Raw genomic sequence first — 26,693 nt, 5'->3', positions numbered from 1 at the left:
AACCAGGACCAACTCAACCTCTCTTACAAATTGACTTATCTAGGTAGGTTGATATCTACCTTCCTCTGAAGCTTGTCTCTCTCTTCTTGGAAGGCTTTCATTGTGACCTTTGACCTGTCCAGTTCCAACTCCTTGTCTCCTAGCACCACTCTGAGGGCTGTATTCCTGTCTCGGAAGCTGGAGATCTCCTGCTCATATTGGCTCCCCTCCACGGTCGTGATCCCTAATCCCTGCTCAATCTCCTCCAGGACCTATAAGAACAAGGATCCTGAAGTTTACTCCCTCTTTATGAAACCTGTTTATAAAGTGCAGTGGTTCCCAAACCTGTCCTGGGGGACCCCCAGCCAGTCAGGTTTTCAAGATATCCCTAATGAATATGCATGAGAGAGATTTGCATACCTGTCACTTCCATTATATGCAAATCTCTCTCATGCATATTCATTAGGGATATCTTGAAAACCTGACTGGCTGGGGGTCCCCCAGGACAGGTTTGGGAACCACTGATATAGTGACACAGTAGACACATGTGACCATTGAGAACATGGAAAGTGGGCTATTATATGACATGTTATATTTATTAACAGTGTGTCCAAAATTCAGCCAGTGACAGTGAGCATTTTGCTCATCGCTGATGGAGTCATTCCCAGATATTCAAAACTGGGACCTCTGCAGGCTTTGGTTTTGAATATCTGGTTACTTTTAAGCCTCATAACACATAGCTGCTTAAATCAACATTCAGCTGCTTAACATTAAGCGGCCATGGGCTAGCACATAAAAACAGGACAGACCTTTATGTGGTCCCATTTATGTGCCAAGTGCCACTCCAGCCCTGGAATGCCCCCAACATAGCTGGCTTTGAGTTAGGCACTACTCACAAATTTTAGCAGCACTTAGCCGCCACTGAAAATTAGCAGCTAGCCTTGACCAAGCAATTTAACCGGTCAGCGGCTGGCTAAATTGCTTTGAATATTGGCCCCAGAATAAACACTCTTCCTTGAAGGTACAGGGGATAGGACTTGATATACCACTTTACATGGAGCAATGAAGTGTTAAGTGACTTGCCCAGAGTCACAAGGAGCTGCAGTGGGAATTGAACTCACAACCTCAGGGTTGCTGAAGCAGTTGCTCTAACCACTAGGCCACGCCTCCACTTGAGTAGCAGTAGAACAGAGAAACTTGTATTGGTGACCTGCTTTAGTTTGGGAACACCAGCCCTGCAACCTCCAGGGTCTGTGTGAGAAAGAAAGGGCTGCAGTGACATGCAGTCAAGGCCTTCAGGGGATTTGCCTCACCCTCTAAAGGCCCTGAGGGCAGTGTTCTGAATTTGATTGGTTGAGTAGGCAGCAGGCAGATGCTGCTCAGTCAATCAAATCCAGATCAGTACTGTCAGGGCCTTCAGGAGCATCAGAGAATCCCCATCTCAACATCCCTGCTTTTTTTGTTTGTTTGTTTACTTTTTATTTGATGCAGTTTGACTTGTTGAGCAGGCTGCCTACTCAACAAATTGAACTGCATCCAACTACTACATCAAGCTATATTGGCTCAAGATGGATTTTCGAATCAGGTATAATCAGGTATGATAGTCTCTCAAAGTCTGCATGGGTTGGCCCCCAAATACCTAACTGATTGTCTTTCGTGTCATATTGCGCTTCCCAAGTTGTGTTCCTCTGACCATTGGGATTTGAGGATCCCAACTAGAAAGGCGTTAAGACTGCAAACATCAAGGGCGGGAGTGTTTTCCTGCATTGGTCCAGAGGATTGGAAGAAGCTTCCACAATATATACAGCAGCAGGGGAATCTGATGACATTCAAAAGTCTGCTAAAACATCATCTATTTTGTAAAATGAAATATGGCTGAAGGATGAGTGACTGTGTTGTGGTTGTGGGGAGGATTGCTGTGAATACTGACAATGACTGCTGTCAACTATTCTATGTTTCTATGATTTTTAGATTGTATTCTGTATGGTTTCAGGTTTGTAATGATATTTGTTATGTCTGTTTACTTGTGCTTTTCTTTCTCTCCTTATATTTTAAGTTCTTGTAAACCGTGCCGAGTTCCACTTCCGTGGAGAGGATGCGGTATATAAACTTAAGATTAAGTTTAGTTTAGTATAAGGTGAATAATAAATAAACACAATACAATACAATCAAGCAAAAAGTAAACAAAAAAAATGCAGGGCTGTAGAGCTGGGGATTCACTGAATCCTCTGAAAGCCCTCACCGCATGCCACTGAAGGGCTGGGATTGCTGATCCATCCTATTTCCAAGCTTCAGCTTACCTTGGTGGTCAGCGCCCACTCTTCTCTAGCTAGGCTCAGGTCCCCATCACCCATAGCAGTGATGCTGTTGATTGGACTGGTAGTGAGGTTCCGTCTGGAATACACCATCCTCTCCAGAGATGCAACCACTTTCTGAAGCTCCAAGAAGAGATCAGAGCTTTCATCTTGAAAAAATGAAAGTTACAAGACTCAAGAAATGAAACATTGGAATCATGGTGCCAGCTGTGCGTGAGGGTCTCAGTACTACAGTGGCAGGGGCTGCTGCAGGGCAGGAGAGAGGTGCATTGGCAGAGCTGTGTATAGGTCTCTAGAGGTTCCAGCCCTAGATGTATTTATGTGGATGATTTATTTGTTTTAATAAAGCCATCAACTTGGACATCGGTTCTCCACAAGTTCTTTGTTTTTCTGTGTGTGGCTTTTTGTGGAGTGAATAGAGTCAGTTCCTTTTGCTGTTATACATTAGAGAATGCAGCAGGGTAAGAGTGAAGTACATTGGCAGAGCTGTACGTGAGGGGTGAAGTAGGGCATTAATGAGGTACACCAGCAGAGCTGCGTGTGAGGGTTCTCAGTACTGGAAGATAAGGTACTTCAGGACAGGAGTGAGCTACCGGTACATTGGCAGAGCTGCAAGTGAGAGTCTCAGTACTGGAACAGCAGGGAATGGAGCAGAATAGGACTGAGGTGCACTGGCAGAGCTGTCTGCGTATGAGGGTCTTGATACTGGGGTGCTGCAGGGGCAGGCATGAGGTGCAATAACAGAACTGTATGAGCAGAAAGAGTATCCGAGATTGTTGCAGGTCTGAGATGAGACAGCTCCTTTTGTCAGTCTGTATATAAAGATCTTGTGCTTACCTTCCCCTGCATAGGGTTCTGGGAAAGAGGAAGTCTCAAAGTCACTATAAGAAGGGGGCTTCCACACATATCTGGGCAGACTTGCAGTATACTGAGAGCACTGATCAGCATATTCATCATCTTCTCTGCTGCAAAACAAAATACAAGGGAATGAAGGAGTCACCTAGTGGATGAACCATGGACTGAGAATTAGGGAAGCTGGGTTCAGATCCCATTGCCTCCCCCTGTGATCTTGGACAAGTAATAGTTAACCCTCCATTCTGAGTGAATTACTACTAAAAATATGTGCGTGAAATAAAAGTAACATTCTGCTAGCCCTAATTATTCCTATAGCTCACATAGGAGAAAGTCCTCATGTAACCCCCCTCCCCCTCTTTTACGTAGCCGCGTTAGGCTTTTTTATTGCCAGCCGCAGCAGTATTAGCTCCGACGCTCATGATGTACGCCCCCATGAGCGTTGGAGCTGATACTGCCATGGCTGGCGATAAAAAAGCCTAATACAGCTTCGTAAGGGGGGTGCGTGTTATTTTAAATGCTATGTTGTCTTATATTCACTAGTGTCAAGGCAGTTACAATCATAGTTGTCTCTGAACATAAAAAAAAATAAGGCCCTGTTTTTGAGAAGATCCTAATCATATGATTTACAATCTTCTTTTTATATGAACAGTGAGTACTTCTTATTTCCATGCAATTAAGATATAAGGATGATGAAGATTTCAAATTCAATCTGTAATTAAGATGGCCTTTTTTTTTTTTTTTTTAAGTTCAATCATTTTTATTAATATTTTAATGTATACATACATCTAAAGCATGAATGACAGTATCTTTGACAGTGATAACAAAAAGCACATACATTGACATTCATGCTACAATATAATATCAAGTAATAGTGATATAACAGGAACAACTGTGCCTCATTCATAGATTAAGACCTTTCCAATGCCCGTTTACTTAACATCCTATTATTTTTGGCTATTAAAAATATCTTGCACTGTTGGAAGGACTTATCTAAGGTAGAATACATCATATGGTGGAACACGGTATGCATAACCAACAAATTTGAAAGTGTAATAGCTGAAAAACATCATCTATTAGCTTATTTCTTAAAGTATGGAGACCTGTTCAACTTTATTGTGATTTAGACCGTTGACATAAATTACTTCAATGTAATATCCATAAAATATATATTGAGTCACTTCTTATCATTTAATTAAGTCATTTGTGATGCTCATTGGGAACTCTCTTCCATGTTTCGCATGTATACTTTCAGCTGAAATGATATGTACTGGCCCTGCTGGATTTGTTTGACATGAGGTACTGGTTGTATTGGCTTATAATCAATACTATCTCCCTACTTATTAACTACAACTAGTCTGTTTCATGTTTGAGTTATCTTTTGTATATTTATAATAATTATCTGTATACTTTGTATATTTATTTTGAAAAATAAAAATGATTCTTTGAAAAAAAAAAAAAGAAGACCTTTCTTGTCAGTCAAAAATGTTCATCCTGTATCCAGTTTTGGTAATTTTGCACCTAGATCATTGCATTAGCCTTTATGTCTCCCTCAGTCTTCTTTATATGCCCTTCGGTTTGTTCACTATGCAGTGGCTTGAATTATAAGTGGAGGTAGCTACTTTGAACATATATCACCAATTCTTTTTTCTCTCCACCGGCTGCCAGACAAGTGGAGAATACAGTTCAAGATGATCATATGGAATAAAGAAGACAGAGCAAACTTTTGTATTGTGGGCACAAGATAATATCTTTGGGTGAAGAGCACAACAGTATTTGATATTTGATAGCTATAATAATCATAACAGTCAATGTCTTTAGGGCTGATATTCAGACCAAAGGAATTAGTCAGGCTGATTCCCACAGTCAGCGTTGAGCCCAGATATTCAATGGCAGGCTATTTCCAGTGACTAGCATTTATCCGATTTATTTTTGACCGCTATAAACTTAGCCGACTATGTCGATATTCAGCGCTGGCCAGCTACGTTTACAGCAACCAAAGATAGACAATGACCTACTTGAACTTGCAACTATGACCTAACTGTATTAATAGTTGTACTGATCTACCTATGAATTATAGAGTTTGAGAGGGTTAAGTTGAGATTTTGTAAAGTTGACTTCGAACCCCAACTGCTGAAGAAACAGGATTGTTGACTGTGTTGACTGTGAGCACCCCTTGAGGAAAAGCATTTTTTATTAGCCGGTCGTTGAGATAAGGAAAAACTTGAAGTCCTTGAGCCCTTAAAGTTGCTACCACTACTACCAGGCATTTGGTGAACACCTGGTGAATTCTCTGGGCAAGGATGCCAGGCCGAAAGTGGTGATGGGCTGCTTGAAATCTCAGAAATTTCCTGTGAGCAGGATAAATTGGTATGTGAGTATAAGTTTCTTTTAGATCCAGAGATCATAGCCAATCATTTTGATCCAAGAGGGGATATAGAGTTGCCAAGGATAACTGTAATGTCTAAACATCAGCACCATAGAAGTAATCAATCATACCCAGAAGGGGAGGAACCCACAACCACATCTGGCATGACTAATCAGAGGATCTGTACAACTGTACTCTTTCGAAAGTGCCTACTGTACCTGCAGTCTTCCTTCTGTCAGTTATGTCAGGAGCATATACCAGTCACCGCCTTTAAGAATGCCTTATCTGCATTTGCTGAGTTCTCACCTGCCTGTTTGCTGTTGCAGACACTCAATCTTATTGTTGAGTTCTGCAATAGTGACCAGCAGTTTTGTGATGTATTCCTCATATCTCAGAATCACCAGCCCATCTGCTGCTTCAAGATCACTGGTCAGGGCACCAGGCTCCATCTGAAACAGCAAAGAAAGTCAATGCCACAGCTTCAAATCCTGGGTAATATTACTTTTTTTGTTATCTTTTTTTACATTTAACTCCTGAAGCCTATCCCATGAGACTCTGTGGATCTTTCACCTTCCAATGGTGTTAGCACATTGCTTCTCATACATTTATCTCATAGCAATAACTGAGATAAGGAAGTGAGATACTAAGGACAAAGAAAGGTGAAAGAAACAGGCCAGATGGTAGCCATGTAACTTCTTTATTATAAGGGTTTCTCCAAAAAGGAAGAAACTATTATCTGATACTGTTCATCTATGTTTGCATGAATGAAGCTGCTAGGTAACCCTCTGAATGAAGCATGAATGAAGCTGCTAGGTAACCCTCTGCCAAAAGTGACTTCAAGGCTCTGGAAGAGAGGGCGAAGTAAATAGAAACGCAGGTGGTGTCCTCATCAAATCCTCCCTATCAAGAGTAAAGGACAATGTAGAAAAGCTTGCATTCTGGAGGTAAATGCATGGCTGTATAGATGGTGTCATCAAGTGTGTTTCAGTTTCCTGGACCATGGGATGATGTCCATCTATCATAAGAACATAAGATTTGCCACTGCTGGGTCAGACCAGTGGTCCATCGTGCCCAATGGTCCACTCAGCGGCGGCCCATAGGTCAAAGACCAGTGCCCTATACGAGTCTAGCCTTACCTGTGTATGTTCTGTTCCAGTAGGAACTTATCCAACCTTGTTTTGAATCCCTGAAGAGTACTTCCCCCTATAACTGCCTCCGGAAGAGCGTTCCAGATTTCTACCACTTTCTGGGTGAAGAAGAACTTTCTTACGTTTGTACAGAATCTTTTCCCTTCTAACTTTAGGTAGGAAGAAATGTCTTCCACAGCAGACTGGCTAACATACTGAAGAGGGCTTTAGCTTAGAACCATAGGGACTGGGAGATCAAAGCCCCCAGATAAGTAAAAGCCTTCAGGTAAATAAAACATTAACAGGGCCATTTTCAATATGACAACTAAATCTGTTTTTGGATGTTTTGGGGGAGAAAAAATATGCAAAAATCCTGTACAGAAGATGGCCATTTTCAAACCAGAAAAAAAATCAAACTTTTTGTTTGCTAGATGTTTTTGAGCTCAGTGCATCTATCTTTGAGGGCCATTTTTGAAAAAAAAAAAAAAAAAAAGTCCAAGGGAAAAATACACAAAAACAAGCCAATAGAGGTATGGAGAGCCAACATTCTTAGTAGACTGGCTGCACACACATCCCCGCCTAAGTGGCACTGCAGTAGACTTCGTATAAAAGGTCCCAGGTACACATCTCACCATTACCACCATACATGTATGGGAAGTCCTCCAAAACCCATCAAAAACCTACTGTACCTAACTGTACACCACAATAACCCTTATGCATGCAGGAGTCACCTATATGTAGACACAGTATGATTTGGGTAAGTTTTGGAGGGCTCAAACTTTCCACCACAAATGCAGTAGATAGAGTGGGATATGGGCCTGGGTCTCCTTCTCTGCAGCAAAGGCATAGCGTGAGTAGGAGGCACCCGGGGTGGTGGCACCCACCATGCCACACTTGTGCCCTCCCTTCTCCCAATACCTCTTTAAATCATCTCCAGTTTGAGTAGCTTCTCCGGCCTGCTGTTCACCCTTTCTCTCTTCCTGGCCCCGTGACCCGGAAGTGATTTCAGAGGGGAGCCAGGCTGGAGAAGTTGATTGTGCTGCTGAAGATTTAAAGAGGTACGGGGCGGGGAATGGACAGTGCGAGGTGCTACCACCCCCACGAAGACAGCATCGAGGGCGGACTGCCCCCCCCCCCCTTACTACGCCACTGCTCTGCAGTCCAATGCATCAACCAATATGCTATGCTAGGGACCTGCTTGCTAACCAGGGCTAATTGGCAATAATTTGTGGTTGTACACATAACTGCCCTTAGCTAGTATTGTACAAAGTGAGCGTGCAAAATTTATACCCTCCAATATTCAGAAGAATTTAGGCAGCCAAGAACAGCTCCTGGCCAGCTAAGTACCGTTTGGCCAGTTAAATTCCAATATTCAGGAGTAGATAGCTGGCTGTCTCCTGCTGAATATTCCCCTCGCCAGTCTGGCCGGTGATCAGTTATGTCGCGCAACATAGCTGGTCACCACCAATATTCAGCGGCTAACCAGCTAATGCTAGCAACTAGAAAGACCCACCTAAAAAGCAGGTCCATCTTTTGCCACTTTTCCTTAGCCAGCTAGACAGTGAATAACAGGTTGGATGGCTAAGCCCAAGGCAGCAAACCTTGACCTAGATATACAGTGCTGGTGGCCAGATATGGCTCCGGCACTGAATATCTGGGATCGCTTTGAACCACGGAAGGTAGCCGGGCTGCCTCCCGCGGTGTCAATATTGGCCCCATAGGGTCAACTGTAAGGAGGTATGGACCTGGGAGGGTGTATGAGTGGGTCAGGGGCATGCACAGATCATAAATTACTTTCGGTTATGTGCTTAACTAATTGACAGCAGTTAGATACAAGGATTTACACCATTGAGCTAGCGTAAGCGCTCACACCTAATGTTGGTATACAGACAGGGTAGTAAGATGCATGGAACAGTCTCCCAGAAGAGGTGGTGGAGACAGAGACTGTGTCTGAATTCAAAAGGGCCTGGGATAGGCACGTGGGATCTCTCGGAGAGAGAAAGAGATAATGGTTACTGTGGATGGGCAGACTAGATGGGCCATTTGGCCTTTATCTGCCATCATGTTTCTATGTTTCTATCATCCCAGTACCTAGCTTCAGGAGACCTGTAGAGAATTACCCCCTTAGGCTCAGATTCTATAAGATGCCTAAAGCTAGTACCTAGCTGATCTAGGCACCTAACTTAATTATTTAAAAAGCTTAATTGGCGTTGATAACAAGCTTAATTGGCTAATTCAGCTAGGTGCCTACCAGAAAGTAGGTATGGTTAAGGGTGGATCATGGGTAGATCATAGCTGTGTTTTGCATGTAGGCACCTATGAAATTGGTCTTGGACATCAATATCTAGTCCAAGAAAAGTCTGGCATAAATAGGGCGCACTGCTAGGTGCGTGTCTGGCATAAATAGGGCGCACTGATAGGTGCGTGTCTATAAACTGGGCCTTACTCATGATTGACATGTGCTATGCGCCGCAATCCTTGACACTTATATTTCAGGCTCCATTTATAGAATCGGGGTTTTAGTGCTTAGGAATGGGGAGAGTGACCATCTTGCATCAAGTGATCATCAGATGGTGTGGTTCAAGCATGGAGAAAGTTCACTGAAAAGTGAAGGTTCTACACTTCAAAAATGCTAACTTTGTTGAGATGGGGGAATGCCTTGAGGAGTTGTTAGCTGGATGGATACATCTAGGAGAAGAAGAAAAGCAGTAGGCATAACTGAAAGGAGCTATTTTAAAGGCATACATCCATGGGTACTGATGAAACTTAGGTAAGTTCTGGCAGCTCCACTCTCCGACCTTTTCAGTGCCTCTCTAGTCAGGGGTGGTCCTGGAAGACTGGAAAAGTATGAATGTGGACCTTTTCCACAAAAGCAGGCATTAAGGAAGTTAGCTAGACAATTACCTACTGGAAAAGGGGATAGAGGGGTATAGATAGAGGATTACTGCACAGGTACTGGACCTGTTGGGCCGCCGCGAGAGCGGACTGCTGGGCACGATGGACCTCTGGTCTGACCCAGCAGAGGCACTGCTTATGTTCTTATGTTCTTATGTTCAGTGGTAAGTAAATTAATGAAAATAGATCAGTGTCTCACAAACTTTGCAAAGCCGCAGCACATTAAACGTGGTGGCCATGGCTCGAGGCATCCGGAAGTGTCGATACGATGACATCACAAGCCTGTATGATATCATCACATCGACATCCATGTATGCGTGAAGGCCCTCCATACAGGGCCCTATGCCGCCAGTGGGGAGGTGCTGGAAGGGAAGAGGCACTGGCACTGGCTCTGGCTGACTGCCTAAAGGTTGTGCTTCTCACCACAAGAGGCACGTCCTGTAGGCAGTCAGCTGGTGCCTCTTCTCCTCCCCAGTGTCTCAAAGCACACCTGGAATCTCGGGCGGTACACAGTTTGTGATCCACTACAATAGATGATGGGACCTATGGCAGCATGATTTTACCAGAGGCAGGTCTTGTCAGACAAATTTGATCAATTTCTTTGACTGGGTGACTATAGTGTTGGATCAAGGGAGAGGACTTAGATTTTAACATAGCTTTTGCCTCAGTCCTACATAGATGACATAAATAAACTGAATATCGATATGGGTCCTACAGTGAACTGGTTGAGTTGAAGGCAACAAAGGGTGCTGCTAAATGGAAGGTTCAAGGGAAGATCCGGGAAACTACAGACCTGTGAGTCTGACCTCGGTACCAGGAAAAAATGGTAGAGTCACTGATAAAGGACAGCATCATTGATCACCTTGACAGACACAGGATGATGAGGACCAGTCAGCATGGTTTTAGCAAAGGCAGATCATGTTTGATGAACTTTCTGCACTTCTTTGAGGGAGTAAACAGACAGATAGACAAGGGCGATCCGGTCGACATTGTATATCTGGATTTTCAGAAGGCGTTTGACAAGGTTCCACATGAACAACTACTTTGGAAAATTGCGAGCCATGGAATAGAGGGTGAAATACTCACGTGGATTAAAAACTGGCTGGATCATAGGAAACAGAGAGTGGGTATAAATGGACAATACTCAGACTAGAGGAGAGGCACCAGTGGGGTGCCGCAGGGCTCGGTGTAAAGTGATGCATGTCGGTAACAAAAATCTCATGCACGAATACAGGATGTCCGGGGCAGTACTTGGAGAGACCTCCCAGGAAAGGGACTTGGGAGTTCTGATCGACAAGTCGATGAAGCCGTCCATGCAATGTGCGTTGGCAGCAAAAAGGACAAACAGAATGCTAGGAATGATAAAGAAGGGGATCACGAACAGATCAGAGAAGGTTATCACGCCGTTATACCAGGCCATGGTGCACCCTCACCTGAAGTACTGCGTCCAGCACTGGTCGCTGTACATGAAGAAGGACAAGGTACTACTCGAAAGGGTCCAGAGAAGAGCGACTAAGATGGTTAAGGGGTTGGAGGAGCTGCCGTACAGGGAAAGATTAGAGAAACTGGGTCTCTTCTCCCTCAAACAGAGGAGATTGAGAGGGGACATGATCAAAACATTCAAGGTACAGAAGGAGATAGACTTAGTAGATAAGGACAGGTTGTTCACCCTCTCCAAGGTAGGGAGAATGAAAGGGCATTCTCTAAAGTTGAAAGGGGATAGATTCCGTACAAACGTAAGAAAGTTCCTCTTCACCCAGAGAGTGGTAGAAAGCTGAAACGCTCTTCCGGAGGCTGTTATAGGGGAAAACACCCTCCAGGGATTCAAGACAAAGTTAGACAAGTTCCTGCTGAACAAGAACGTGCGCTAGTAGGGCTAGTCTCGGTTAGGGTGCTGGTCTTTGACCAGAGGGCTGCCGCGTGAGCAGACTGTTGGGCATGATGGACCACTGGTCTGACCCAGCAGCAGCAATTCTTAGGCTCTTATATTCTTACTAGTGTTTAAGCCCGTTACATTAACAGGTGCTAGAGTAGATGTCTGTCTGTCTGTTTTATTTTCTTTGTCTCTCTCTCCTTGGAAGCTGTCTGTCTAGCAGTCATTCTTTCTATCTCTGTCTCTCCCTGGCCCCTCCCCCTGCCCTCTGTTGTGCCATGCCCATTTTTGTTTTTAAATAATTTTTATTGAGATAGCAGCTATTCTTACCCTCCCTCCCACCGGCACTAACCGCTGCCACCACTGCCGCTCCTCTTCAAAGCAGCCTGCTGAGGTTCGCTGGCCGGCTGTAGCAAACCTTGCAGGCCGCTCTCCACAAGGTGGAGAGTGGTCTGTGAGGTTCGCTATAGCCAGCCGGCGAACCTCAGCAGGCTGCTTTGAAGAGGAGCGGCTGAGGTTGGTGAGTGAGGGCAGGAGGGGGGGAGTTGCCAGAGTGTTCCCTGCCGCCGTGTTCTAAAATAGAATTCGGCACAGACCCAGAGATCACAGCTGCTGGGAACACAAAACCCTAAGTGCGCATGCGCACTTAGGGTTTTATTATAGAGGATAATCAATACATTAATAAACCTTAACCAATATTTGTACTTTTGTAAAGGTGTTACAATACAGTTAGCCTTTTCTGAGTTGGTTCTCAATGCAGCCCTCTTTTGGCATTAGTAGTGTGTACTAATCGACCTGAGGAAGTGAAGTAACGACCTACCTGAACCGAGTTCCTGCCTTCTCCTATCTGGGTCCAATTTCCTTCCCACCCCAGCCCTAGTTCCCTGCGGTAATAGAAGCTTTGTTTGCATTGGCAAAAGCTGTCTACGTTGCCAGCCGTCTGAACCACCCGGAAGAAAGAGAGGGGGAGGGGTTACACAATAAAGCGAGCGGGCAACCACGGCGGCGGGTGTGATGCGGTATTTTCCTGCACCACCGAGCGATGCCGCCTCCCTGCGCCTGCGTCCTGCCGTCACCATGCCCGATGGAGTCATCAGGATCCTCTCCATCCCCACCCATCCCTGCAAGGAATTACCTCCATCCCTGCTTGTCCCCATAAAAAGCAGCAATTACTTCTGACAGGATCATCAATTCCATAGTTTCTTTTGTGTTTCTTTTGTGTTTTGCTGTTTTCCTTGTGGAATCTCTTTGGTGGAACCCTTTTTTTGTTTTCTGTTCAGGTAATTAACTTATAAACCCCCTCTTTTACTAAGGCTGACGTGTCCATTATATTATATGGACGAACCCTGCTTCCAAAGCCTTCCATCCCTGTGGGAGTCCCGTTGGCTAGAGAGGGTCCCCGTGGGAGTCCCATGGGCCAGAGGGGGGTCCCCTTGGGAGTCCCATGGGTTAGGGGGGTTCCCGCGGGATTCCCGCGATCCCCGTTCCCGTGCAGACCTCTAACATATACTTTAGAAAAAAGGCAGGAGAGGAGAGATATGGTAGAGACATTTAAATACCTCCATGGCATAAATGCACAGGAGGCAAGTCTCTTTCTGTTGAAAGGAGGCTCTGAAGTGAGCGGACTTAGGATAAATTTATAGGAGAATGAATTAGGACCAACCTAAGGAAATATTTCTTTAAGGAAAGAGTGGTGAATTAATGGAATGGCTTACCGGTGGAGGTGGTAGAAACAAAGACAGTATCTGAATTCAAGAAAGATTGGGACATAGGCATCTAAGGGAAAGGATGGTATGGATGGACCGTGTGCTCTTTATCTGCCATCATTTTCTCTGTTTCTACCGGTATGTACACTACAAGCAGAATTAAAATGAAAACCACAGTCATATAGCAATAATTTTTTTTTAAAAACTGTCACCTCTCCTCAGGAAGGTCTTGCTTGATTGGTAACTGAATACTTATATTGAAACGGAGCTCATTGCTCATCATAGATATCCAAGTGTTGGCTGAGAAGTTCTCAGGAACTCTTCAAACTCTTCCACTATAAAGCTATAAATCCCAGAATGCTGTGCAATGAAAATGAGAATGAACCATCTGTTCTCACTGGTTCCTTGGACAGATGCTCATGATACCTATGTTTAATCTAGCTGTTTATGATTATGCTCATTTGTACTGAGGAATTACCAAGCAGATCCTTTTTATCTGGATAGACTGAGCCAGTCCACTAGGCCACACACTCCTGTGGGAATGTGTGGCCTAGTGGTTAGAGCTACAGCCTCAGCATCCTGAGGTTGTGGGTTCAAACCCCATGCTGCTTCTTGTGATCCTGGGCAAATCACTTAATCCCCCATTGCCTCAGGTACATTGGATAGGACATTAGAAAGAGTATGAGTACCTGAATGTGATTCGCCTAGAAACTTATTGATAGTGCAGAATAAAAGTGTTACAAATATGAAATTAAAGAATAGACAACCTAGAGAAGTTTATAGAAAGGAGTAAAATTAGGCCTGACTCAGCTTGTCCTTAAGTTAGGTGTCTACATCTTTTGAATACTGGCCTCTAACTTCTTAAGTCAGGCACCTATACCTTATGGAAATCAATCCCTTATCTACAGACTCAGTGAATTTTTCTAGTCAGGGAAGGAGCAAGGGGGTTTGTTGACGGAAATCATTGGACCATTTAGAGTCACAAGCTGCCTTCTCTCTCACTTCACAAGACACAGCTGAACAAAGAACCTTTCTGGAAAACAAAAGTCAAAGGGCAGCAGGAGAGGGGAAGTGGTGGGACTTTTGTTGATGTGAAGGGGAAATGGGAACTCTCAGGAGGGGCTTCCTGTTTTCAGTCTGAACAAAGACTCCTAGTCATGCATGGAGCTCAGTTCTCAGAGCATGAAGGCTCAGCACTGATTCCTCAGGTGTTACAGGGCTTTACTGGCTTAAGTTTCTCTGCATCTCTAAAGCCGTCAATGTCACAAGTCAACGATTCCCAAAGGCTTTTCAATCAGTAACCTTTCAATAGTTAAATCAGCTACCACAAGCAAATCATGTGATCCAGCAGTGTCCCCATCATCTCTCCTAAAATGCCCACTGCTCCTGCTTGCTAGCATAGTTTATTTTAATGTACTGAGGGGGAACTGGACAGCAAACATGTATCTGTTCCTTCTTGGCCTTAGGCTAAAATCAAACATAGGGTCTGAGGATGACCCTTTTTACTCTTTCGGTTGTGACTTGAGATCTATGTAATATGTGGAGATAACACACAGCCAGCTAACCGCACTGTGGATATGGAACTGTTTGGACTCTAATCAAACTGGAAGGATTTAAGCACCCCCAAAACATGTGTCACTGCAACTTAATCTGTAACTGTAAAGCTTATTGGTACTAATACTGTGTCCAAAAAAACTGAGCTTCACAGAATGCTAACAGTTCTTATGAAAAGACTTACCGTGCTTGGCTCCAAGCTGTCCATTTTAAGAAGAAAATTATTACATAGATAAAAGTTCTCAGGAAATCTTTTGCCTTCATGCAGGGAGCCTGCTACTGTAGCGATAAACACCGAATTCCGTGAAAGCTCCAGGTCCAGAAGGATGGGAGAAGATCTGTTCAACGCTACTTAATGTAGCTGCTCCTGTTACAGCAACCCCTGAAGAAGCACAATCGTTTATTCCAGTTACATCAACAAACTCAGGAGCCTTGCAAATTCTCTTTTGCATTTCCAGATCCTGAATACATTTCCTGCCCTCTCCTCCGGGAGCTTTCTCGACAAACAAGGCTCTCTCCAAGCCGCCTGAACCAAAACTTCCCTTTCAGCCTGATGCTGGATCAATTTTGTAGCCTTTTGTTCCAAAAAAGATGAGATTGAGTGGGAGGTAACTGGCTGAGAATTGTAGCTTGTGTTCCACATTCTCACCTATCTCGAGACAAGAAAGTTTTGAAAATATTTTCTCTAATTTTACATTTCCTTATTGTTATCATTACAATCATTTGCATGCAGACCTTTCTAGGTATTTGATGTTTACACTTGCATGTACTGATATTAGTTTTACTCCTAGATGTATATGACATATTTACATGATGTTCCTGATGCTCATGCTATCTCAGATCAGGAGATCTGCTGTTGTATTTGTCCCTCTTGACTTCTGTCAGATTCTTCCACTGACGCAATAAGGCCAGTCATTTTCTGTTGTGGCTTCCTTTCTTCTGGTGTCTAATAAATACAACTTGTGTTCATTACAACCACCATCTCTAACACTCCTACTTCTGGCCTTTTCTAGAAGGTGGTAGCAAACTGCATGAATATGGCACAATTTAGCATTCAGGCAACACCATCGGCAACTTTCTGTTTAAACATCTGTTCTGTTGCCTAGTCTAGTTTCATTCCACTGCATTCAATAATATAGATATGCCCTAAGCAGTGCTATAAAAACAAACAAACCATAAGCTCTCAACCATATGCCCAAATGCTGGAGCTTGTTCAATCTCTGTGGGTACCTGAGCAAAAACAAAACAAAAATGCCCCAGATCTCTGGGACTGTGTATGGTGGGGCCAGGTTTTGAGGCCTGTTTTTAGTGCAGTGCCTTAGCCATAAGGCCACTTCCTCCACATGGCTTAAGGCAATCTCTGTGCAAAGGTGATCAGATAGGATCCAATAACCCTCTCCTCGATATTCAGAGGCCGATTCCCTTCCATAAACCATGCTCTAGCAACTTCTGGATTGCAGGGTTCAATGTGAACCAGGGGTTTGCAATTTTATGATTTCTCAATACCCTCACGGCCTTGGCTGCCCTTTCTTTGGTGCCTCCAAATAAATATCTAGTAAATAGCACTGTGCAGCAAGGGCTCTGAGAGACTGAAGCAGGGACAAATTTTCTCCATCCCCTGCGAGATCTATTCCCATTCCATCCCCGTGAGCTCTGACCCTGTCCCTGCTCCATTCCTGCAAGCTCTATCCTCATCTGCACAAGCCTCACACCTATGATATTAAAATGTTTGAGGCTTGAACAGTTAAGGTAGAGCTTGCAGGAATGGGTCAGCAACAGAACTCACGGGAATGGGACGGGGATTTTGAGATCCTGTGGGGACAAATTTGTCCCCGTGCCATTCTCTATTTGCCTAGTCAGATCAAACTTCATTAACACATCAACTGGCATCATTAAAGTCAGGGTTTTTTTCTTTTCACATTTTCCAAGGAAATGACCTGAAATTCAGGAGCTTTGCCTAAAATCTTCTTCTTCCCTCCCTGACTATCTACAATGGGATATGATCTTCACATACAAAGACTGATTTGGTGACAAAGCTGAGGTATAATACCATCAACCAATCCTTACCCTCTGAAGTGTGGGATCATTCTATCCTCCAAAATACCACTTTTTGTAGATCACTGAAAGATTTTGCTCTCAGCAACATCATATCCACACAAAGCTGACAATAAAGGTGCAGACCTAGAGACTGCTGAGCAATATCAAGCTACTATAGCTATTCCCTCCATTAGAAGTCCCAGCCTTGTTCATGCATACAAACCCATAAGAGATCAGCTTTACTTCTCCTACAATTTCTTTATAATGTCACTGGGGTACTAATAGTTAAATATTAGTGGAAGTCAGAAAAATATTAGAGTTCAAATAAAAGAACTGTCTTCTCATTCAAATTGGTAACCAAACTTCAGGATTGCAACCGTCACATTTGAAAGTCACTCAGAGGTATAGAGTTCTTCAAGAAGAGAGTTGCGTCCTCTAGTGATGAACCAAAGTATATTTTTCAGTCGTTGCAACTTTATTAGTTCTGGTTACGCTCCAAGTTAAAAACATAGTAACATAGTAGATGACGGCAGATAAAGACCCGAATGGTCCATCCAGTCTGCCCAACCTGATTCAATTTAAATTTTTTTTTTTTTTTTTTTTTTTCTTCTTAGCTATTTCTGGGCGAGAATCCAAAGCTTTACCCGGTACTGTGCTTGAGTTCCAACTGCCAAAATCTCTGTTAAGACTTACTCCAGCCCATCTACACCCTCCCAGCCATTGAAGCCCTCCCCAGCCCATCCTCCACCAAACGGCCATATACAGACACAGACCGTGCAAGTCTGCCCAGTAACTGGCCTAGTTCAATATTTAATATTATTTTCTGATTCTAAATCTTCTGTGTTCATCCCACGCTTCTTTGAACTCAGTCACAGTTTTACTCTCCACCACCTCTCTCGGGAGCGCATTCCAGGCATCCACCACCCTCTCCGTAAAGTAGAATTTCCTAACATTGCCCCTGAATCTACCACCCCTCAACCTCAAATTATGTCCTCTGGTTTTACCATTTTCCTTTCTCTGGAAAAGATTTTGTTCTACGTTAATACCCTTTAAGTATTTGAACGTCTGAATCATATCTCCCCTGTCTCTCCTTTCCTCTAGGGTATACATATTCAGGTCTTCCAGTCTCTCCTCATACGTCTTCTGGCGCAAGCCTCCTATCATTTTCGTCGCCCTCCTCTGGACCGCCTCAAGTCTTCTTAGGTCTTTCGCCAGATACGGTCTCCAAAACTGAACACAATACTCCAAGTGGGGCCTCACCAATGACCTGTACAGGGGCATCAACACCTTCTTCCTTCTACTGACTACGCCTCTCTTTATACAGCCCAGAATCCTTCTGGCAGCAGCCACTGCCTTATCACACTGTTTTTTCGCCTTTAGATCTTCGGACACTATCACCCCAAGGTCCCTCTCTCCGTCCGTGCATATCAGCTTCTCTCCTCCCAGCATATACGGTTCCTTCCTATTATTAATCCCCAAATGCATTACTCTGCATTTCTTTGCATTGAATTTTAGTTGCCAGGCATTAGACCATTCCTCTAACTTTTGCAGATCCTTTTTCATATTTTCCACTCCCTCTTCGGTGTCTACTCTGTTACAAATCTTGGTATCATCTGCAAAAAGGCACACTTTTCCTTCTAGCCCTTCAACAATGTCACTTACATACATATTGAACAGGATTGGCCCCAGCACCGAACCCTGAGGGACTCCACTAGTCACCTTTCCTTCCTTCGAGCGACTTCCATTAACCACCACCCTCTGGCGTCTGTCCGATAGCCAGTTTCTGACCCAGTTCACCACTTTGGGTCCTAACTTCAGCCCTTCAAGTTTGTTCAACAGCCTCCTATGAGGAACTGTATCAAAGGCTTTGCTGAAATCCAAGTAAATTACATCTAGCATATGTCCTTGATCCAGCTCTCTGGTCACCCAATCAAAAAATTCAATCAGGTTCGTTTGGCACGATTTACCTTTTGTAAAGCCATGTTGCCTCGGATCCTGTAACCCATTAGATTCAAGGAAATACACTATCCTTTCTTTCAGCAACACTTCCATTATTTTTCCAACAACTGAAGTGAGGCTCACCGGCCTGTAGTTTCCTGCTTCATCCCTGTGACCACTTTTATGAATAGGGACCACATCCGCTCTCCTCCAATCCCCAGGAATCACTCCCGTCTCCAGAGATTTGTTGAACAAGTCTTTAATAGGACTCGCCAGAACCTCTCTGAGTTCCCTTAGTATCCTGGGATGGATCCCGTCTGGTCCCATCGCTTTGTCCACCTTCAGTTTTTCAAGTTGCTCATAAACACCCTCCTCCGTGAACGGCGCAGAATCTACTCCATTTTCTCGTGTAACTTTGCCAGACAATCTCGGTCCTTCTCCAGGATTTTCTTCTGTGAACACAGAACAGAAGTATTTGTTTAGCACATTTGCTTTCTCCTCATCACTCTCCACATATTTGTTCCCAGCATCTTTTAGCCTAGCAATTCCATTTTTTATCTTCCTCCTTTCACTAATATATCTGAAAAAATTTTTATCTCCCTTTTTTACATTTTTAGCCATTTGTTCTTCCGCCTGTGCCTTCGCTAAACGTATCTCTCTCTTGGCTTCTTTCAGTTTCACCCTGTAGTCCTTTCTGCTCTCCTCTTCTTGGGTTTTTTTTATATTTCATGAACGCCAACTCTTTCGCCTTTATTTTCTCAGCCACTAGGTTGGAGAACCATATCGGCTTCCTTTTTCTCTTGTTTTTATTGATTTTCTTCACATAAAGGTCCGTAGCCATTTTTATCGCTCCTTTCAGCTTAGACCACTGTCTTTCCACTTCTCTTATGTCCTCCCATCCTAACAGCTCTTTCTTCAGGTACTTTCCCATTGCATTAAAGTCCGTACGTTTGAAATCTAGGACTTTAAGTATCGTGCGGCCGCTCTCCACTTTAGCCGTTATATCAAACCAAACCGTTTGATGATCGCTACTACCCAGGTGAGCACCCACTCGAACATTAGAGATACTCTCTCCATTTGTGAGGACCAGATCCAATATCGCTTTTTCCCTTGTGGGTTCCGTCACCATTTGTCTGAGCAGAGCCTCTTGAAAGGCATCCACAATCTCCCTACTTCTTTCCGATTCCGCAGTCGGAACATTCCAGTCCGCATCCGGCAGGTTGAAATCTCCCAACAGCAGAACCTCCTCTTTCCTTCCAAACTTTTGGATATCCACAATCAGATCCTTATCAATTTGCTGCGATTGAGTCGGAGGTCTGTAGACTACACCCACGTAGATAGAAGTTCCATCTTCTCTTTTCAGAGCAATCCATATCGCTTCTTCCTCTCCCCAGGTCCCTTGCATTTCGGTCGCTTGGATATTGATCTTTACATAGAGAGCTACTCCTCCACCTTTATGACCATCTCTGTCCTTCCTAAAAAGATTATATCCCGGTATGTTTGCATCCCATCCATGTGATTCACTGAACCATGTCTCTGTGATAGCAACAATATCTAGATCTGCCTCTAATATCAGGGCTTGCAGATCATGAACTTTGTTGCTTAGACTGCGAGCATTTGTGGTCATCGCTTTCCAGCTATTTTTCAGCGATAATCTCCTTTTTCGTATGGATTTTTGTGTCGTTTCACTTTCCGCTGCAATACTAAGAAATGAGTTGCTGATATTGCTTTTGTTGCAGCCTTTACTACTATCACATCTTTTCTTTTGCCGGGGGTGGTCTCTACATACACCACCCCCACCTTCTAGTTTAAATGCCTAGAAAAATATTGTCTAAATTTCTCTGCAAGGTTTCTTTTTCCTGCTGTAGTAATATGTAGCCCATCAGTGCAATATAGCTTCTTGTCCTTCCATGTATTTCCCCATCCTCCTATGTACCTGAAGCCTTCTTGATGACACCAGGCTCTGAGCCATCTATTAAAGTCCTCTGTGTTTTTCATTCTTTGCTCTCCTTTTCCATATGCAGGCAGTATTTCAGAAAAAGCTAAAGTCTTTACAATAAATGTCTTTACAGTCTTTCAAACACTTGTATGAAAATACTTTGTTTTTTCTTATCTTTACAAATCTTTTCAAATGAACATCGCTCTGTGAGAAAATTGAGAGCAGCTTGATAATTCAGTTTATAACAGGTTCGGGGTCTCTACGTGGCCCCGTTTCGATTCCTTCTTCAGGAGACCCTATTGTATGTAAATTGAAAAACCTTTTCAATGCTGATAGAATGCTTCAAGTTTGCGATGTGGTAACATCGTCAAAAGAACGCTGTCGGTGCTGTGAATTTAAACTGTCAGAGAAAACATAGCATCAGCTGTCTGGTTTAAAAGAGTACAGGGGGAGGACTGTAAAGACATTTATTTATTTATTTATTTACTTTTGTAATCAAACTTGGAGCGTAACCAGAACTAATAAAGTTGCAACGACTGAAAAATATACTTTGGTTCATCACTAGAGGGCGCAACTCTCTTCTTGAAGAACTCTATACCTCTGAGTTACTTCTCCTACAGGCAAATCAAATGCCAGTATTACTTGAGTGTACAAAATCACACCTGTACTTCAAAGCACTGTTTATACTATCAGACATCTACGTACCTTGCATCAGTCAACCCTCTTGTGTTTCAGAGAGAGTTCCCACATGACTTTGGGCTTTCAGAACCTTGATGAATACATCAGGAAGGTAAACTTCACGCTCATGTTGTTAATTACCAGTCTACTCTCTCTCCAGATCTGTCACTGGCTAGCATGGTCTCAATTAAAGCACAATAATTTTGTGCAGGGATCTAGACCTTCTTTGAACTCACACAAGTAAAAAGGCTCTATGTTCAAACACTAAGCAGGAGTTGACATTCACTGCACTCTCCCCTTCCACATCTTACCTTCTTATTCCAGACACACAATGTAGAATCTGTCCACTTTTCAGCAATTCTTCTTTCCCCTTTCAATGACATCAAGAAAACAACCACCACTCTCCACTTCCTTAACTCAGTATCATTGGTTACCCGTTTCTTATCGTATTCAATTCAAAGTGTTAATGCTAGCACACTGTGGTGTAGTCTGATTTTTTAAGTGAATCAATTCAAATCGGTGAATTTGGCAGCACTACTTCCCCCTGCCACAGTGAATCAGGCCCGCAGTGTATTAATAATTGTAATGATTTAAATGTATGTATGTTCTCAGTAATGATTTAAATATATGTATATTTCCAGTAATTAGCCATTTTTTTAAAAATAGAAACATGATGGCAGATAAAGGCCAAATGGCCCATCCACTCTGCCACTGAACTATATGGTTGCTGTGATATATAAATTATTATTATCATTTATAAATATGTTAAATAGCACCAGACCCAGTATGGATCCCTGAGGCATTCTACTATTTACCCTGTTCTACTGAGAAAATGGCCCTTTAACTCTACCTTCTGTTTTCTATACATTAACCAGTTCCTAATTCACAACAGAACATTGCTTTCTATCCCATGGCTTTTTAATTTTTTCCAGGAGTCTTTCATGGGGGACTTTGTAAAAGATTTCTGAAAATCTAGATTCGTTAACTGGCTTACTTTATCCACACCTTAAATTAAATGAAGCAAATTGGTAAGGCAAGACTTCCTTTGGCTGAATTCATGTTGACTCAGTCCCATTAAACCATGTTTGTCTATGTGTTCAGTAATTTCCACCCCCACTTTTACAAAATCATAGCATGGTTTTTAGTGCTGGCCACGGTGGTAACAGCTCCAACGCTCTTAGAATTCTATGAGTGTCAGAGCTGTTACCACTGCAGCCAGCACTAAAAATGCCTAGCACTGACATTATGCTTATTGGTCTGTAATTTCCCAAATCACCCATGGAACCTTTTTCAAAAAAATTGGCATTATATTGACCACCTTCCAGTCTTCAAGTACCACAGATGATTATAATGGCAGGTCACAGATCACTAAAAGCAGATCAGCAATTTTATATTTGAGCTCTTTCAGTACTCTAGAGATATATACCATCTGGTCTAGATGATTTACTACTTTTTAATCTTTTGATCTGGCTAAGTATGTTTTCCAGGTTCCATAAGATTTCTTTCAGTTCCTCTGCATCATGCCTCCTTCTTTCCCCACCCCTCCATACTTTTATTAATCATCGCAAGCTGCCTAGGTCTATGAGATACATGGTATATCAAATAAAAATGGAATATAGAATATGAAATCAAACAGGGGACTGGATTCTCCTTTTCTTGTCCAGTCACTAGGCTAAATACCAACTCATTCTGTGTCCCTTTCCTGGAACCAGTATCTGCCACTCTATACAACTCTCCAGTTTCAAAAAATGAAAAAAAACAAAAACCCCAAAAAACGTGTTCTAGTCGGTTGATGAACCTCTTAGTTATTTTATCATACTGTACAATTTGTCTTAATTGTACTAAACCTATTGCTTCAGTGGACTGGCTCCTTCCCTTATATATGAGGTCAGCATCTTCTTTCAAGAAGTTTAAATCTTTCCATAAAGATTTATTTTGTGCAAGCATTCCCTCAGATGTAATAATTGCCCTATTTCTTGTTTTATTTATTTATTCATAGGAATCCACAGGTGCAGATTGGCATGTGTCATTGTACTTCTTCCTTTCCCACACGAGGTGGAGAGTAGCTTGATCTTGGCCTCAGACCTGCACCATTAAAAAACTCTTTATGCAGCCTCATAGGAAAAGTTATGATTAATGATGAGGAGTGTGTGGCGCAGTGGTTGAAGCTACAGCCTCAGCACCCTGGGGTTGTGGGTTCAAACCCCATGCTGCTCCTTGTGATCCTGGGCAAGTCACTTAATCCTCCATAGCCCCAGGTACGTTAGATAGGTTGTGAGCCCACCGTAACAGACAGGGAAAATGCTTGAGTACCTGATTGTAAAACCGCTTAGATAACCTTGATAGGCGGTATATAAAATCCTAATAAAACTTAAAACTTATCCCTGCCTTATGAGGCTATCTGCCCTAGATTTCTTTCTGCCTCCATCTTGATTTTCTATTATTACTGTAATCTCTTCCATATTCTCAAGGGTATGAAAAACATCAAGTCCGTCATGGGTAAATGCCATTTCAATAACCCTATAATTTACATCTGTGAAGTTGCCACATGGTCCTCTGTGACATCTGCTCAAGATCCCCTTCTGCTTACATCTTGATTGTATTGCATTCTGTTATCAATGTGCTCACTGCCATGACATCAAAAGCATTACTGGGGGTGGGGGTGAATACCATGTTATAACCAATTTCCACACTTGCCAGTATATCTAAAATCTATAAAGCTCCCACACAGCCCTCTATGTTCTACATACTTCAGCTTACCAAAACTTGGCACCAGTGTGTGAGACCTGCCTAGCAATAATATTGCATAAACACCATTTGCCCTTGTGCCTTGTGGAGGTTCCTAGGTATGGCTGATTCTATCCTGTTTGTTCATAGAGAAAGCAAGGTGACATACCTCTACAAGGAATTCTCTACACACAGGAGGAAAAATCAGCCACACAGTCGCCACCATCTTCTCCTTACAGGTGGTAGAAGGCTGGAACTCTTTTCCGGAGTCTGTCATAGAGGAAAACACCCTCCAGGGATTCAAGGCAAAGTTAGACAAGTTCCTGCTAAATAAGGGGGTACGCTGGTAGGACTAGTCTCAGTTAGGGCGCTGGTCTTTGACCGGAGGGCTGCCGTGTGAGCGGACTGCTGGGCATGATGGACCACTGGTCTGACCCAGCAGCAGCAACTCTTATGTTCTTAATGGACTGTGTAGAAGCAACTATATAACTCCAGGAAACTGGAAAACAGCAAAACCAAAATTCAAAGATTTCATTTACCAAAACTCACTAATGACAACCTACAACTTAATTCTAGGAGACCTCAATCTCCACCTCGAAAACCAATCCCACAAACAAGTTGAAAACTTACTAGCATAGCTCGAGGCCCTAACATAGAAGATACTAGACCCTCAAACCACACATGAAAAAGGTCACCAACTCGACATTGCAGCCTACATGTCCCAACAGCCCACTCAACCAGAAATCTACACATCAAACGGATACTGGTACCAATCCCTGTGGTCTGACCATTATACGTACTCCTTCAAAATCAACTGGACCAAAAACAAAAGCAAACCAATTACACAAAAAATAACTTACAACTCATGCCCACACATCGACCCCACCAAATTCTGGACAAAGACAGATGCCATAATCCAAGACTACAACCCACAATGGAACATTCTAAGTACAGCAACCCTAGATGAGCTTGCCCCAGAACAATCCAAAACAAGAATACATAGAAAATCTGACAATTGGTTCGACAATGAACTACTCCAACTCAAGAGACAATGCAGACAACTAGAAAGAAAATGGAGAAAAAGTAGCCAAGATTCCACAAAAACAGCATGGAGAACACTACACCAAAAATACAAACAAAGAAAAAAGAAAGACATACTACACAAAGCAAATAGGAGAAGAATCCCAAGACACAAAAAAGCTATTCCAGTTACTAAAAGAACTCACAGACACCACACCATATTTGGCCAATAACAACTCCCCCTCCCTCAGGCACCGTATTAGCCACATTCTTCAAAAACAAGATCGCAAATATCAGAGCCACTTTCAATGGAACACCCACTCACCTAGAAGAAATCTCAACCTCCCCCACAGAAAAAGAATCGATAGCAGCAGACAGAACCTGGTCCCACTTCTCACCTATACAATGGTCAGACTTCAACAAACTATTTAACAAATACAGTCATGCAGCCTGTGAACTTAATCACTGCCCACCATACCTACTGAAAACCTCTAGTACGCTATTCCACACTCTGCTCCTACAATGGATACAAACCCTACTCACAGATGGCCAGTTCACACAAAACCTAAGCGAAATCATCATAACTCCAATCCTAAAGGACCCCAAAGGAACAACGGACCAACCATCCAACTACAGACCTATAGCCTCAATCCCATTGTATGTCAAACTAATGGAAGGCCTAGTAGCAAAAGCCCTAAACGTATACTTAGAAAACCACAACTTACTCCACCCCACACAGTCTGGCTTCAGAAACAACTACAGCACTGAGACCCTACTAGGAACACTCATGGACATCGTGAGACAACACCTCTGCTCTGGCAAAAAAATGATCATACAACTAGACCTCTCCGCAGCCTTTGATCTAGTAGACCACAGTTCTTCAACCACCAGGCCGCGGACCGGTGTTGGTCCCAAAAAAATGTTGCCTGTCCGCGAAGGATTCGGGTCCCCAGCCACAGGAAAAAGTGCCGGCGTCAGCTGACGTGCAACTTCCTGTTGCCGTTGCTATGCCGACACTCCTGCCTTCCACCTCCTACTCGTGCCGCGTATGTCTCCGCACCCCCAGACAAGCAGGGGCAGCTTTGTGTGCTTTTAACTTCGGCACACAGCTGCCCCTAAGCAGTATTTTAGCGCGGTTTCATGAGGCAGCCTCGGGGCCTTTGATAGGCCGGCCCATATTGCATCATCAAAGCGGGCCAGCCTACCAAAGGCCCCGAGGCTGCCTCATGAAACCACGGCTAAAATACTGCTTAGGGGCAGCTGTGTGCCGAAGTTAAAAGCACACAGAGCTGCCGCTAGCCTACATAGAGGAAACATTTTCTGGAGAGGGAAGGGAGTAGGGGTGCTCCTGGACAAGGGAGGGGAAAGGGCTACTGCTGACAGGGGAGAAGGGAAAGGGAAGGGACGAGAGATAATGTTGGATAAGAGGAGGAGGAAAGGGAGAAGGGGTACTCCTGGACAAGGGAGGGGAAGGGGCTACTGCTGATAGGGGAGAAGGGGAAGGGAAGGGACGAGAATTACTGTTGGATAACGGGAGGAGGAAAGGGAGAAGGGGTACTCCTGGACAAGGGAGGGGAAGGGGCTACTGCTGACAGGGGAGAAGGGGAAGGGAAGGGATGAGAATTACTGTTGGATAACGGGAGGAGGAAGGGGTACTCCTGGACAAGGGAGGGGAAGGGGCTACT

General features: G+C 43.5%; 1 protein-coding gene across 5 annotated transcripts in view; it reads right to left on the bottom strand.

Moving 5' to 3' along the window:
* The window catches only part of LOC117365820 (colorectal mutant cancer protein-like), a 52,659-nt gene that overhangs the window by 21,866 nt on the left and 4,100 nt on the right, over positions 1-26,693 (bottom strand). The window contains exons 1-6 of one of the 5 annotated variants that reach the window (XM_033956686.1): positions 24,158-24,252; positions 14,854-15,318; positions 5,821-5,963; positions 3,132-3,259; positions 2,280-2,443; positions 60-251 (exon numbers count right to left, since the gene is read on the bottom strand). In XM_033956686.1, coding sequence (XP_033812577.1) covers positions 60-251; positions 2,280-2,443; positions 3,132-3,259; positions 5,821-5,963; positions 14,854-14,877 — 651 coding nt within the window. In that variant the 5' untranslated portion in view covers positions 14,878-15,318; positions 24,158-24,252. Of the gene's footprint in view, positions 1-59; positions 252-2,279; positions 2,444-3,131; positions 3,260-5,820; positions 5,964-13,124; positions 13,234-14,853; positions 15,323-24,157; positions 24,253-26,693 lie in introns of those variants that run through there. The other 4 variants (XM_033956685.1, XM_033956689.1, XM_033956687.1 and 1 more) reach the window with 4 other exon arrangements.

The sequence above is a fragment of the Geotrypetes seraphini genome, chromosome 8 (assembly GCF_902459505.1).
Source record: "Geotrypetes seraphini chromosome 8, aGeoSer1.1, whole genome shotgun sequence".
In the NCBI taxonomy this organism is placed as follows: Eukaryota; Metazoa; Chordata; class Amphibia; order Gymnophiona; family Dermophiidae; genus Geotrypetes; species Geotrypetes seraphini.
Note: the sequence above shows the minus strand (reverse complement) of the source record. Positions and strands in the feature narration are given on the sequence as shown.